General features: G+C 35.9%; 1 protein-coding gene across 6 annotated transcripts in view; it reads left to right on the plus strand.

Moving 5' to 3' along the window:
- Window positions 1-16,390, plus strand: part of LOC145694442 (phospholipase B1, membrane-associated-like) — a 92,115-nt gene that overhangs the window by 59,149 nt on the left and 16,576 nt on the right. For 4 of the 6 annotated variants that reach the window (XM_081770710.1, XM_081770700.1, XM_081770690.1 and 1 more), the window contains exons 2-4: window positions 11,342-11,536; window positions 12,880-13,014; window positions 13,820-13,954. In XM_081770710.1, the coding sequence (XP_081626836.1) occupies window positions 11,351-11,536; window positions 12,880-13,014; window positions 13,820-13,954 (456 nt within the window). In that variant the 5' untranslated portion in view covers window positions 11,342-11,350. The remainder of the gene's footprint in view (window positions 1-11,341; window positions 11,537-12,879; window positions 13,015-13,819; window positions 13,955-16,390) is intronic. The other 2 variants (XM_081770719.1, XM_081770728.1) reach the window with 2 other exon arrangements.

Here is a 16,390-nt window from a genome sequence, read left to right on the forward strand (position 1 = left end):
TATAAGTATATTTGTGTGTGTGTGTGTGTTTTTTTTTTTTTTTTGTTGTTGTTGTTTACACACTTTAATCAATTATTCAAAAAATATCTCCTTACACAAATTATCATACTGAAAATGAAATGAAATCTCTGTTTTACGTCCCATGATTATGCCGGTTAGGCTAAAGGAGACGGAGATTATGAGAAATGAATGAAATGGTGGAATAAAGAAAGTGAGAGAAAACGGGAAAATCCCGAGAAAACCCACGAGCACTGTGTTTGTCCACCACAAAGTCCACACGGCATGAGCTGGGATCGAACCAGGCACCCCAAGCACCGGACGTGAACGCTCTACCACTGAGCCACCGCGCCCTCTATTATCATACTGAAGAAAGGATTTTAAAAAAATAGTGAGCAGTTTTTATTTTAACTTAATATTTTAGTAACTCATATGTACTTCATACGTCACAATTTCCATATAACTACTGATGGACAAACCCAATAATTAGGCTTACCTACTTATATATCTTGCGTGTCAAATAAGCCCAATAATGAATGATGTATATGTGTCTATCCTTGAAGAATATCTGAACCTTCATAGATGATTTCGTTAAGAAGTTTTTTGACCTTCCTAAAAACAAGTTATAGACATAACCGCATTTCCGGTTTCAATCATTTAACAGGAAGTCTTCTGTAAAAAAACAACAAATCATTCCGTCTATGCACTTGAAAACATCGTTATTATGTGCTTGTTACATTGTATCTGTGAATAAGAGACAGATAGTTAAGAAATCGAATTAAATTCCATATTAAACATTAGTGATCATCATATTGGAATATTTCCGGGAGGCAAGTAATTTAACATAATTTATTTCCTAAATATAATGCAAGATATTCAACTCTCTTATCTAACAGTTTTATAAAGTTATACTTAGTTGAATGGAAATGGACTGTTACTATTGATTGAAAAAAGTCTGAGTATGTTTCGAAATACTTCTTGACTGGGATTTATTATTAACAATTACGTGTCTGTTATTGACTGAATTGCTTCTTATAAATTATAATTCTCTACTATGACTAATAATTTCATCAGTAATAGTTATTTTAGAACTTTATTGACAAAAAAGTCAGGAATAAACGAGTGAAGTAAGGAGAAATCGTAGGTACTAAAATGACTCGGAAACACAGTGCGTATATATATATACAGAGAGAGAGAGAGAGGCGAATCCAGGATATGATCAAGAGAGGGACTAAACCATAGTTTGCCGCTTTATCCAGCGTAAAGCCGAATTGAAGTCCATTTTATCCACTATATACCTGAGCGTCAAGGGCGGCTATAGCCCCCTTTGGATCTGCGCCTGTATATATATATATATATATATATATATATATATATATATATATATATATATATATATAGGCCTATATGTATATATAAGTATATCAGAAAAAAACAGTTATCCGGAGAGTAGTATATTTCAAGATATATGGAATACGTATGTTTACTATGTAAATCTATATGTGACATATGTTATATGTGTGCTACATACATACTGCCCTTTTCTTGCTTAGATATTACGTCATACTTCTGACATTTATCACTCTTTTGTATGTTACATACATCAGTTGTACGTTACGTAAGTCCACGTGTATGTGACATCCTGACCACCCATGTACAGTATCTAGTTTATTTCGTAATTTGTTACGTTACCTAAATAGACGACAGCCATCGTGAACTTTATAGTCAAAATTGCTAATTTAGCTTATTTTCTGGAAACTTGGCTTATTTGGATGAGTAGTAGATGACAGAAAATTCGCGTGTAATTCATATTTAGCCTTTCCCACTGAACCATATAGACATACTGTGCTTTCTCCCGCTGCCTATGGTAGTTTTACGTAGGTCACATTCTTCGAATTCAAGTAATTAATTGGCATCGTTGTATATGATGTCTTAATACAATTCACACTATGTTCCTAGTACAAATAACCAAAAAAAAAAACACACACACACACACACAGACGACAGCGCTTCCACTTACGTAAATGTTGTCAGAAAACTCATACCCGTACAACATTATTTCGTGAAGGATTGCAGGAAATATAAGGTGCTTTTCAAAGTAGTGGTATAAATGTCAAATATACTGTCTGAAACTTTGTTTACAGAAAAAATGAAAACTAATATACAAATTTTCATTGTCAGTTACTGGATATTTATGCCATAATATGAACAAGACTTCCATGGTTTGCTTTCTTTCCATAGATAAGTTGCTACCTTCAATGGCCTTCCATTGTCAGACGGGGATGAAATTTATATTTCGAAACACATGGCGTACGTCAGACAAAAGATCTCCAATTGGCTTTTTGGGAAGTTACACTGATTGCATCTCTCGCAATATTCAGACGATACTCGTGGGTTATTTCATCTCTCCTATGCTTTATTTTCTTGTTTTAACACGGTTATCAATCCACTTTACGTGGCAAAGCACCAGAACTTCGATGCTTGGCACGCTAGTCAAGCAGTAACTTATATGCGCTGCTTTAAGTGGCAAAACAACAATACTTCAGTGCATAGCACATTAGCCGAACAATCACAAATCTTTTGAGCTAAAGGAGAATTAATATTACCAGGGTTACTATACAAACGTTCGCTAAAATGCCGGGTCTTATTGACCCATCAGAGCACTCAATTGAACAACATAAACTTCCGCCCACTCTTATGGTTCCGCCAACTGATCATCACACAGGAGCGCGTCCCCTTTCATCTTCCTAGTACCTTCGAACTCTTGCATCTCACTCTCGCTCACGCTCGCCCAAGAACAGCACCCAACTTCATTATGAACTATCTGTTTCTGGAGACGCTTTGGAAACTACTCAAACTTTCATTTTTCCCATTCTTTTTGTCAACTTTCCTTCTGAATTCATGGACATCATGAAATTCTATCTCAAACTTGTCCGATATTGTTCCAGAATCGATGAACATCAATGGTAAGACTTCAAAAGAAATCATCTTAAAAACCAAGAAGCCTGATTTTCATGAACATCTTATCTATAAAGTAGGATCAGCAATGCTTGATCTTAAAACATGAAAATTCAGCTTCTCAAAATTCTATATATCAAACACTACCTACGCTTCGGCACTCTCTGTTACTATATATGGTTATATGTGGAGTTGATTCTGCGTACATGGAACAAGATACTCTCAATGAACTGATACAGGATGGCATTCATCCCACTTGAGAATTCTGTTTAATACTGCTATAATAATACAATAATAATAATAATAATGCACGATCTGACTCTCAATAGCTGATTTGATACTGGTAGATGATCTGAATAACGATGTCTACATCTACCATTGTCACCACTGGGTGGAGCTTCATACTACTTCCGGCTCTCTCAATATGATGCGAAAGTGCTTAATTTATAATGCACCTACGAACAAATGCACCAATCTTTCCATCTCCTCACGTTACAAAGGAAATCATAAATTAAAGTGTCCTAAGCTCAATAAATCTTCTAGGTATAAACTTGCGATGAGAAAAATCCAGCTTCCTACAAGTGTGGTGGCAACCCTAAACCACTCCCAGATAAGCCTAATACTGTTGTGCCTCTTCACGACTATGTGGCATGACACCCAACAAGTATCTCAGCAACCACCCAAATATTCTTCTTACTACCACCTGCTCTCGAAAATGTACTGACTAGTTTATCACTATTGTTCTTCAAAATGCATTTCCACTCCAATGCGAGGCTATTCTCAATTACGCAACAAAGGCTGCCTTCGATATTTTCCAACTTCACATAGCAGCTATATATTCTTGCCCCTATACATTCCTCCATTTTTTTATACCGACACTCATCGTTAGTTGTACAAAATAGAGGAGAAAGATATTTCATTGCTATTTTATAATGTTGTTTCGCTACCCACCAACCAAGTTCTCTGAGAAACCTTGACAACGTAGCACAATACAGATAGTATTCTTCCTAATGAAACCAGTTTAAAATAATTTGACTGTTTTTATTTTCTACGTTATTGTCTAACTTTGACCAGCCTAAAAACAATGCACATGGTGGTACGGCTAAATTTGTTGAATATTTTCTTCCACGGCACCATATCATACCACCTACTCCAGAAAAAAAAAATTCCGAACAGGTTATACTGACCCTCTACTTCCCCACCATTTTATGTTCGATCGACACAATTTCTTCAGTATCGTTTCTTGATTTATTAGATTTCAACTTTCGAATATACATTCTCTTAGCAGACATCATCTATCATTCTCATACACCAGGTTAGAAAATAACTCTTTCCTAAACCACACATAGTTCCTTTCTGCATACACCCTATATGTACAGAAAGCGATACTATTGTGCTCCAAAATGTCTTGAGCTGTGGCAAAAATACGAATTAAATCTCACACCCTCACACACCCTTGCGTTGAGCCAATAAGAGTTCAGCTGTTGCTAAGTGAGAGAAAGCGAGTGGAATTCCTTCAGACGATAGCAGCGCTTGCAACGGAAGACTAGAGATCAAGTCAATGTGGTATAATAATAGTTCTAACGTAGTCACTATCTCTAACAATTTGTTATCTCTTATTACTATTGAGACATCATCGTGTCCGTGGGTTTAGGCGGGATACTTTCATTTCCTCCAACGCTCCTATTCCACCAATTCTTCCATCATAATTTACTTCCCTTAGCGATGTTGTCTCCCTTAGTCTAAAGGGCATAATCGTGGGACGTTAAACTGAAAGATTTAATTTTATTTAATGTAGTAATTTATGTTCTGGGCTCCGTCGGTAGTAATCATCTAACAATATTTCTCTATAACTCCACGTCTGAAGTCCAACGCGTTTTTACCATCGCGTGCGCCAGCCAAGGTATAGTTTTACTAAAGCTCGTTGGGACCAGCACAGCACTTATATCACTGAACATTTCCCAGACACTACTCCTATTCTAATCAATGTTGTTGAGTGTATTGAGTATCTCTTACTATGACTACCTTAGTATCTCAGACTGTTGATTATAGAGTTCCAAAATCTGACAACCAATCCTCCAGACCTTGTTTACTCTATACCTTGTATCTATCACTATTCTTAACCGTTCACACAAATATTTAACTGAGTGTAGTCACATACATGACAGCCAATTTCTTCTACTATACCACCAATTTCAATGTATGGTTAAGAACTACATAGTACTTGACTAGTGCATCTTCTGCAATACATTACGTCATAAGACAAGACCAACTAAATTTTGGAATCTGTTTAAGGACCTAGCTTTTCAGAAACAAAGCCGACAATGCTCCATAGTCAATGATGACCAAATACTAATGACGGATACAGAAAAGACGGCAGTTTTCACTACCTATCGTGAGAGAATGTTTACATGCTACTCCGTTTTTCACTGTTTCTGCAAACACCTGTATCTTGCACGAGGCATCTCTTACGCAACCATCATTTCACCTTGATTTTGTCTATCAGCTTGGGCCCACAAATCAACTTAGTACTCCCATCACATCTGATGATATTACAACTGGTATTCAACACCATGTAAGACAACTCCGGGAGCAGATTATATTACTTATCGCCAACTTCTTAATGCACCTTTGCCGTTTCTAGTTTTACTTGCCTCTCTGTATACTATTATTTTGTGTACAGGTTACTTTCCTATTCAATAGAAACTTGCAATAATTTAAGCATTTTTAAAGCCTCACAAGTATCCAACCGTTATCGACCCGTTAGCCGTTATCGGCCCGTTACTAATGTGTTTAGCAAGACACTTGAACTCATCTTGAGGAAATGGCTTCATTACCTAGAAGTCGAGAACAAACCAACAACTATTTAAACTGGATCCCACCCATTCTATAGTACTAGTGGCCAGTTACTTAGGCTTTCTACCCTTGCTGTTAACTATTTGAACGAGCATTCGCCTTCCATCTTTATCTCCTTTGATATTGAACGAGCGTTTAATATTTTTTGAGATGAAGGATTACTTGTCAAACTAAAACGTCTACTTCCTCATTCCTATGTTCGATTAGTTGCGAATTTTCTTCACCAGCCCATTGATTTCGTACAGATCACATGACAGATCTATCAACTTTCCAATCAATGTTGGTGTATTACAAGGTTCAGTTTTGTACCCTTTATGTTACCGACATGTATCAACTTCAGCCTCCAATAAATGCATTATAATTTGCTGATGACAGTGCTAACCTTACGTTGGAATCTTCTGTTGACTCCATTAATCAACTCCTATGACCAACTTTGGATAAACTCACTACATTCTGTCTCAAGTGGAAGTTAAAGCTAAATTCTAAGAAGATTCAAATGACTCTATTTTGGCTCAAACGGCGAAAATATTGTAACAGTCGCAGACCAGGACGTTTACGTTTGTCTCCTTTTAGCTCTCTAATACTTTTTCAAACACTTGGGTGCAACATTTGATAAACATATTACCTGGAGATATCATCTCACACAATTGAACGTTAATATACGTCACCGTTTGAACTTTTAGTGCTTGCGTATAAAGTCTTTCTGAGCCTAGCAATCACACCTGGTTATCAATAGTTCCGAACTTTTAAGTTAAAGTTCTTTAACGACACACTTTCCATCTGACCTACTCAAGGTTTTCGATACCCGCATTGCTAAAATATGTCGTCGTCCATAATTTTCAACCCCATTGCTACACCTCTACCATCTTCTCTAACGCTATATTACAAACTGCATCGATCTGGTACACCCAATTAACATGAGCTACTAGATGAAGTTTCAGCTTTAGCACGATATGCCTACCCACGATCACCTTCCCACTATATACGAATGCACCGTTGTCATAGACCGATATAATCTTAGCCGCGTATTTTATCAATGCCATTCTCATTGCACATAATACTAGCTCATTATTAAACATTTCATGCTCTTCATACTAGAGTTCTCTCCATCTCTCATGGCTTAAGCAGCCGCATGCCAGCAGTTTACCACTGTTGTCTACTCTAACCATTTATTTGGTTACGTTGTCCAACCAGACCTCCCCGCCCTTGGGTACAAAACCTCGTGGCCAGAACCTCGCGGACCAAAACCTCGCCTCCAAAACCTCGCGGCCCAAAATCTCGCCGGGCCTAAACCTCGCCTGGTCAAAACCTCGCCACCCAAAACCTCGCGGAACAAAACCTCGTCGCCCAAAACATCGCGGGCCAAAATCTCGCGGGGCCAAAACCTCGCCTAGCCAAAACCTCGCCACTCAAAACCTTGCGGGCCAAAATCTCGCCGGACCAAAACCTCGCCTTGCCAAAACCTCGTCTTCCAAAACCTCGCGCCCCAAAATATCGCCATACCCAAAATCTCGCCTGACCAAAACCTCGTTGTAATGATCTCGCCATACAGAATCTCGCCTAGTCTAAATTAAGCGAGACGTAGTGTCGCCTGGGAAGAAATGTCGTCAGGATAAAACCTTTTCACGACGATTTCTTCAATGTAGAATGTTCTATATATTACTATATGTATATATTTAGTAATAACACATAATTACATTAAAATAATGACAAGAAAAATTCTAATGCATGCTCTGGACATCTATATATATAAAAAAATTAAATGACTGTGTTTGTTACATTATACCTCTTGAGCCATCCTACCTATCTCAATCAAATTTTCAACATAGATGAGGTTCGAGCCTAGGATGTCTTTTATAATTTCACTTTGTCGACACAACAAAAGGGAGTGGGATATATATACGTACAGAACCATAGCAAGATTTAGAATTCAGGCGAAGTAGAATTCGGCGCCCCTACTCTCACCACACCAAGTCTTCCTTCCTTTTTTTCTTTTTACTTATAAGAAAAGCAGCAGATATTGTTATACTACACTGATTTTTTTATTAAGCTGCAGGTGAGATTTTGGCCTACGAGGTTTTGGCCCGGCGAGATTTTGGGCGGCGATGTTTTTGGCAACGCGAGGTTTTGGCCCGGCGAGATTTTGTCCCGCGAGGATTTGGGTGGCGAGGTTTTGGCCACGCGAGGTTTTGGCCGGCGAGATTTTGAGCGGCGATGTTTCGGCCGCGAGATTTTGTCCGTATCCCCATCTTACAACTCCAGCTAATGGTGGCATACAGCCCTGCAACCGTCCTCCAAATTTAGGTTCCATAAACTCGCAAACAAATCTGGCTTAAAAGAATGTCGTGTCTTGTACGAACCGCCTAACCCCGGATAGATATGAAATTATTTCTAAGTTAATAATAACAAACATAGAACACATTGAAGTGATGGTCAAAGTCTGTTTTTAACACTTCTTTTACCATCTCATTTTTGCAGTGAGAATACCAATAGTATGTATGCTGTATATAGAGAAGTTATATTCGACCTACGGAAAATTCGTATGAGTCATACATACAGTATGCATGCTGTATCTAGTCATACGAAAGGGACATACGTACAGTAGAGATGCTGTCTTATGGATGAACGTAACGAACATATGTGCAGGGCGTATGTTACGTACTTCTTGCAATTATGCTGCATACTGATAGTCAGTATGCGTTCTCAATAGACTGAAATAGTGATGTCGTCATTTCCTTTCCGTTACCATGGTGATCGCCAAGTTTTTTTCTATACAAACGCGTGAAGTGAATGCTGTATTTTAAAGTCTAGTACAATGGACAACGGCTGTAAATTTATTTGTAATTATAAAATGTTTTAACGACTAATACAATTGGTGAGAAAGGATACAGATTTAGAATAAGGAAATTACGAAGAAAATCAATAAAATGTATATAAAAAAGAGTAATATCTAAGGAACTTATTCCTAAAATCCCTGGATCTTTAAGTGATAAGGTAGAAAGCAAATAATTAATGTAAACGTCATTGTCATGTAATCCAACTTAAGAAGCAATTATCACAATATAAGCACCCTAAGGTGCAGATTGACAAACTGTGGCACAAGGATAGCTGTAAAAATATACAATTTAAAAATATTTTACAACGATGTTAATTCTATCGGGACATTTACTTTCCTTATGTTCATTCTTGATAATGGAAGTGCACAATATTAATATCTACAATATTACAAAAGAAAGGAGGAAAAAGCAAGCCTTTGGAAATTTTCAGTCCGGACCATCAGTGGATATAGGTCAGATCTTTTCTTATATTCCCTATCTACTTTTATTTTATTTTTTTTAAAGCATTTAGAAACAGTACAATAAGAAAATTTTCAACTATGAATGGTTCAGCGTATATTCTAACCAACTGTTAAACATTAATCCTGTTCACGTATGCAATGCTATGATATACTTATTGATAAATCAAAAATTTTTCAGAATTATTTAAAGTTAATATCTGATTATGAACAAAGATGAGTATACTTTTCTTTTTCTATATCTGTTCTTTTAGTTTCATTGATTAGAAATATTTAAAAAGAAACATAAATGTTTCATTCACTCTAATGTTTGCTATTCCGAAATATTTCATCATTGTTTTTGCTTCTCATTTAGGTCCTTTAGGTATTTAGGCTACTTGTTGTTTAGAAAATAAAATGGCGATCGCCATGGCAACGAAAAGGATGTGACGTCATACTATTTTCTTTTCAGTCTATATCAATCCGTATATAACAGCTATGAATAGATGGTATACGTACCGTACATACTTTTACTGTAGATGATGTCACATGAATGACGTCATTAAACTTATACGAAATGTACGTATAATACATACTTTGGCCGTTAAGTTCGGAAATTACAAGATTTACGTATGTGTTTCTTAATATATATATATATATATATATATATATATATATCTTTTCGTTTGTCACGTATCTTTTTTCTCTAAGTGTAGATTCGACCCTAGATATGTTAATTTTTGTCAGGCTCCATCATGTCCGCACTCTTTTCATTTTATGGGAAGTTTTCTGTTTCCGCAAGTAATCTTAGCTTCATGAACTATTTTATTATCGTTCACTTTTATTCATCATGTATCTCATTCTCCAACAATGTATGAAAAAGGATAAAATATGCACATTAACTTTTGCGATCAGTTACATTTTGAACAGCAGACAACTATAGTAACGAACGCAAAAAGAGATTTTATTGTTTTAACCTCGCCCCGCTTTAAGCAAGATATTATGCAAAATTCTAATTTACTATATTACGATTCAAACACCTGAATCGTAATATATGAGCATGAACCAGCTGTCCTTTGATAAACTTGTACGTACGCCACTGATAACTATTATGGGTAAATGTTTATCAGAAGGGGTCCAGAAGTATATAAAAAATGCAAAATTTACGGAAGAAATGAAAGATGCAAGTACTTAGACCTAACATAACCTAACCAAATCTAACCTAACTTAAACTAAACTAACTTAAACTAACCTCATATCATTAGAAATAAGTGAAATTCTATAATTTTTTCGAAAATTATCCTGAACCTCTACACTAATATAATCCAACATAACGTAAAATAACCTAACAGAATCTAACCTAATGTGAACAGAAGCTACCAAAATTGTAAAATTTTTCAGAAAAAATAGCTGGACCCCTTCTGCTAAACATTGTTCTTATTATGATGCACAGAAGATGAACCAGAGGCTATCAAAAAGTCCACACTGCATCAACATTTCGTAAAACTTCCATTCGAATGAGACCTAAATCGGATTGAGTATAGCCCGCCCCCCCAGTGATTTTTAACGAATCATAGTGATTCTAACGATTCATACTAGTTCATAATGAATCGGAATCGCATGTTATAAAGATTTAAGATGTAAATGTTGTGGTAAGGAAGTTTTAGTACAAGTAGTAGTAGTAGTAGTAGCGGTAGTAGTAGTAGAAGTAGCAGTAGTAGTAGTTAGTAGCAATAATAGTAGTAGTAGTGGTAGTTAGTAGCAATAGTAGTAGTAGTAGTAGTAGAACGGGTTAGAAGCTCCGCAGGGGCTAGTTGGGTTTTGTTCTCGATATAAGTAGTTGTAGTGACTCTTCCAGTTCCGGTGACAAAGAACTGGGGGGAGCGGACTATACACAAGCCCCTAAATCATTATAATGCACAGAGGATGAACCAGAAGTCATCAGTAAATCCATATTGTATGTGGAATACCATTCAACACACATGAAAATTTAAAAAGAAAAATTCTTGTTCTTTGTTTCTAGTTGAAATTGATTACTTCTGAATATTTTTAAAGTAATATGAGCGAGATAATTTGTAGTCCTAAACATTGTGTAACCAATGAATAATTTATTACTAGTATTCTGAAGATTCATTGTTTAAGATCTCAGTCACGTATGAGTATTTGAAGTTCAAACTAAGTAGATTGCGTAAATACTAAAGTTTGTTTCAAATCAACATAACGTAATATTTTTTTCTTTATTCGTTTTCTTTACAGAACTAAGGTATGGCAAATATTCTTCTTCTGGCATGTGCTTGTCTTCCTCTAACAATATTGGCTCAGACTATTCAGTATCCACAACCACGAGAACCGCAGATTCTTACTACATTGCTAAGCGATATTTATCTCAGCACTAGACTTCTAGGCAACCTCAAAGACAATCCCGACAGGGTAAAAAAGGAACTGGATAAGGTATTTTTACTTTCTTTTAAATTATTTTATTGTTGTGATACGATATGCATTATCTTTTAATATTTTTCTTTTTTAATTACCACTAATTTGGATTCCCTCTTGTTGATTATACCGTTCTTGGATAATAGTCACCAAATGAATTATTTACAACGGTTTCTACGATGACAGCTTTTAAGAAACATACAACTAGTAAAACTTTCTATGTAAAATAAGTTTCCAACACATTTGTTCTGCTTTTATTTTTTTTGCTCAGTTTCAGGGGCAAAATGTGATAATATAAGGTGGGCTACGAAAAAGTGGCCCGAAACTAAAACCATTATGTTTTTGTTATTATTATAACGAAGCATTGGAAACAAGCGTGATACAAGAGTCATACGTTCAATTCAACACACCTCATCGCTTGGTGTTGTGCGTACGACTTAGCAGTGGTAAACTTAACTTTATTGATGATAAAGTTTTGATAAGTGTAAAATACTTCTTTAAAAGAAAGAAAAATATTGTCTACTAATGAAAATTAAACTAGTGTAAAAGATAAACAACACTAAACGTGAGTAGAAACTGTTTCAAAACAGATCTTATCTCTAGAAAATTATTCGTATTTAGGACGTGAGCTTAGTATGAATTCGGTAGCCGAAAATATTATAGTTTAAGGTTATATTTCTCTAATACAGTGTTGTTACATACATAAGCACCAGCAATATCAATAAGATTGTTATTATGAAGCTATTGTGCGCTACAGTCTTTTGACCTTTAATGTTAAGCAATACCTTCGCGTAGACCAATCTACTTACAGCAATGTTGTCTATACTGTGGTATAGTAGTCACATTCAATCGGCATGCTGTATGTCCTAAGTGAGACGAAAACCTTGTCAATATTCCTCTTACTAAAATCAACTTTTTTCAGCGGAAGTTTGGCAACTTGTTCCGAGCTCATTGGTTCATGTCTAACGTCTGTTCGGCTGCCGCGCATTTCAGCTACAAAACTATAAGCACTAAAGACATAGGAAAAGTGGCAACAATGTCAATAGAACATTAAAGAAATGGGGGGGGGGTTAATTTTGTATGTTGGTGATAAACACTTTTTCCTGTTTTCCTTTTGTAGTGTATCATTCAGAATCAGAGTAATTAAGGTAGTCAAAGATTTCTCATATGAACTTAAACGTAAAGAGTTTATTGCTATAATCACCACTAAATTAAATAAAATGTCATTCCATAACTTTAATTTTCTCATTATAAGTTTCCTTTTTTTTTAAAAAAAATAGGTAACTTTAAGTAATTTGTGTTTCTTGTACATCTTGGCGATAAAACTAGTTGAGTTCTAACTTATTTTAATGCATTTTCAGTTGGGGCAACTTCTTCTTCCTCAAACAAACTTGACCAGCCTTCTTCCTGATATTCTTTCTAGTAACACTTTCGCAGGACTGGGTCTTCTTCCTATTTCTATTCCTCTAATTTCACCAGCGTTTCCAGTATCACAGGTAATTAAAATTATACAACTAGAATAATGTACAGGATGGTGGTGAGTAACAAATGCAACTTTGTTTTCTTGTGTGCATTTCTTTTACACTTCCAAACTACGGTATGCGTAGTTACACAGTGTTCTCTAATACAGTGTTGTTACATACATAAGCACCAGCAATATCAATAAGATTGTTATTATGAAGCTATTGTGCGCTACAGTCTTTTGACCTTTAATGTTAAGCAATACCTTCGCGTAGACCAATCTACTTACAGCAATGTTGTCTATACTGTGGTATAGTAGTCACATTCAATCGGCATGCTGTATGTCCTAAGTGAGACGAAAACCTTGTCAATATTCCTCTTACTAAAATCAACTTTTTTCAGCGGAAGTTTGGCAACTTGTTCCGAGCTCATTGGTTCATGTCTAACGTCTGTTCGGCTGCCGCGCATTTCAGCTACAAAACTATAAGCACTAAAGACATAGGAAAAGTGGCAACAATGTCAATAGAACATTAAAGAAATGGGGGGGGGTTAATTTTGTATGTTGGTGATAAACACTTTTTCCTGTTTTCCTTTTGTAGTGTATCATTCAGAATCAGAGTAATTAAGGTAGTCAAAGATTTCTCATATGAACTTAAACGTAAAGAGTTTATTGCTATAATCACCACTAAATTAAATAAAATGTCATTCCATAACTTTAATTTTCTCATTATAAGTTTCCTTTTTTTTTAAAAAAAATAGGTAACTTTAAGTAATTTGTGTTTCTTGTACATCTTGGCGATAAAACTAGTTGAGTTCTAACTTATTTTAATGCATTTTCAGTTGGGGCAACTTCTTCTTCCTCAAACAAACTTGACCAGCCTTCTTCCTGATATTCTTTCTAGTAACACTTTCGCAGCACTGGGTCTTCTTCCTATTTCTATTCCTCTAATTTCACCAGCGTTTCCAGTATCACAGGTAATTAAAATTATACAACTAGAATAATGTACAGGATGGTGGTGAGTAACAAATGCAACTTTGTTTTCTTGTGTGCATTTCTTTTACACTTCCAAACTACGGTATGCGTGAGTGTCGGAAGTCTTATAGAATGGATTCGTCCGTATATCCGTCGGTTTATCTGATAGGTATCAGAGCAAAAACGGTAAGTGAGATATCGAGATGCGATTTATTGCAATCGATTCAGGAATCCCAAGGATAGGTTCCATCCTCCGTTAACTCTTTATTCATACCGGAAGTGGTTCAAATTAGCCATGTACGGTTTCACTGTTTATTACCATAGAACGAAAACGATAATAGGTAGCTGGAAGCAGTTTTTTTTTTTTTTTTTTTTTGCAAACGATTCAGCGTCTCAAGATAACATCTCATGACTATCCACAACATTCTGCCAAAATCGAAAGTGGTTCAAATTTACTAATATCCGGTTCAATACTGATTTCCCTAAAGCAGAAACTGTAAATACCACCAAGATGCGGTTTTCGCAATCGATTTAGTGTCCCAAGAAATCATGGTTCCATCTCCTCCCCTTGCTCTTTATTCAAACCAGAATAAAGATTTTTTTATTTCAGCTCAGCGAATAATGGCCTTTTGATATGGATTCAGCGTCTCAGGAACTGGTTGTATCTTTGATCTTATTACTCTATTGCAACCAGTAGTTATACATATACTACTTAAAGTTTGAGTGTTGAATTTGCATAGTTTGGAAGTCATTCGTAGTTTCACACTGTAAAACGATACCGGCACCCATCTGTCTTAATATTTATATTCCTTGTGTATCTTAATACAGGGTTTTCATAAAGGCTGGACGGATTTAATTTGCTTATAATTTTCATAAAAATGCTCATAATGAAATCAAATAAAGTGCAAACAGTAGCGGAAGGATTAAATTTTTAGTTGGCAACACTGTTAGATAAGCTGCAACTCTGAACACGTTGAGAGAGGGAGAGGGAGAGCAAGGGTCAGTTTCTTACCAAATTCCATCCATTGTTGTTTTAATTGTTGTTTCAATTTTGACTGTTAAAAGTAAGTTGTAAGCTGTATTGGTGTGTGTGTCTTTTAAAGAAATAAATAAATGAAAAAACTCCTCTGAGAAGACTATTTTTTTACCGTATCAAAGATGGCGTCAGTGAAAGAGAAAGCGCAATGTGTTCTGTGGTACGCAGAGCTAAAATCACCAATTCTGGTGTGTCGAAAGTTCACCAAAGAGTTCAAAAAGCCGGCACCGACTGAGAGTGCAATCCGAAAGTGGCATGCTAAGTTCTTGGAGACAGGAAGCGTCCTGGACCGTCCTCGAAGTGGGAGGCCGCCAACATCGCCTGCAACAATGAGCAGGGTAAGGGAAAGCATCATCAATAGCCCACAGAAGTCGATTCCTAGACGGTCCAATTGGAGGTGGTGTGGCGGTGAATGAACTGAGCTGGTGCAGATTACAGGTAAAAATTTAATCCTTCCGCTACCGTTTGCACTTTATTTGATTTCAATATGAGCATTTTTATGTAAATTATAAGCGAATTAAATCCGTCCAGACTTTATGAAAACCCTGTATATTATGCATAGCATATTATATATTATGCATATCTTAATATATTGTAGTGAGATTATAGGAGAGTCATTCAGAAGAAAAAGTGACTGTCCAGCTCGAACTGAGGATTTGAAGTTGGAGTATGCTGCGTGCTGCAGTCGAATATTCCTTCTTTTAGAAACATTAGAGGAGCATGGAGGGAAACAATGCCCTCTCTCATTAAAAAGGAGTGAGTTGGGTACAGAAAAAACAATGATATTACTCATGTGACCAGGGTCGGATTTAATATTTTACCGCACCTATGCTGTAAAGTGTTTTCCGCCTTTCATCCCGACCTACAAAATTTTAAACAATAGAAAAAAAAACTTAGGGCTATCTATGTTTCTACATTTTTGTGAAAGTTGTAATGAATATTTAGTAAGCTGGTAAGTTATTGCAAGGCGCAAATCCGCAAGGCTCTCTGTGCACAGTACAACGACGTTACTCGCCGTCTCTATGCAACTTTCTAGTGCAACTACAACGTTAAAATACCACTCCATTGGAACCATCAATGATTGAAACCAATAGACTTGTTAAATAGGTTATTACGTGCTAGACGTTTACTTTTACTTGAATCATGATTATTATTATTATTATTATTATTATTATTATTATTATTATTATTATTATTATTATTATTATTATTATTATTATTATTATTATTATTATTCAACTTTTGCATTTTTCGTCTTGGTTTTTAAGTTTTCGACATTAGGCCTAGTAGTAAATATGGCCCTACATGTGACCTGAAGTGTGCAAATAGTTCAACTCACATCAGTGTAGTAGTATTTTGGATACTTGAGGACACTTTTGTTCCCCTGGATCCCTTGCTCAGA

Source organism: Thermobia domestica, chromosome 1 (assembly GCF_964235325.1).
Source record: "Thermobia domestica chromosome 1, izTheDome1.hap1.1, whole genome shotgun sequence".
In the NCBI taxonomy this organism is placed as follows: Eukaryota; Metazoa; Arthropoda; class Insecta; order Zygentoma; family Lepismatidae; genus Thermobia; species Thermobia domestica.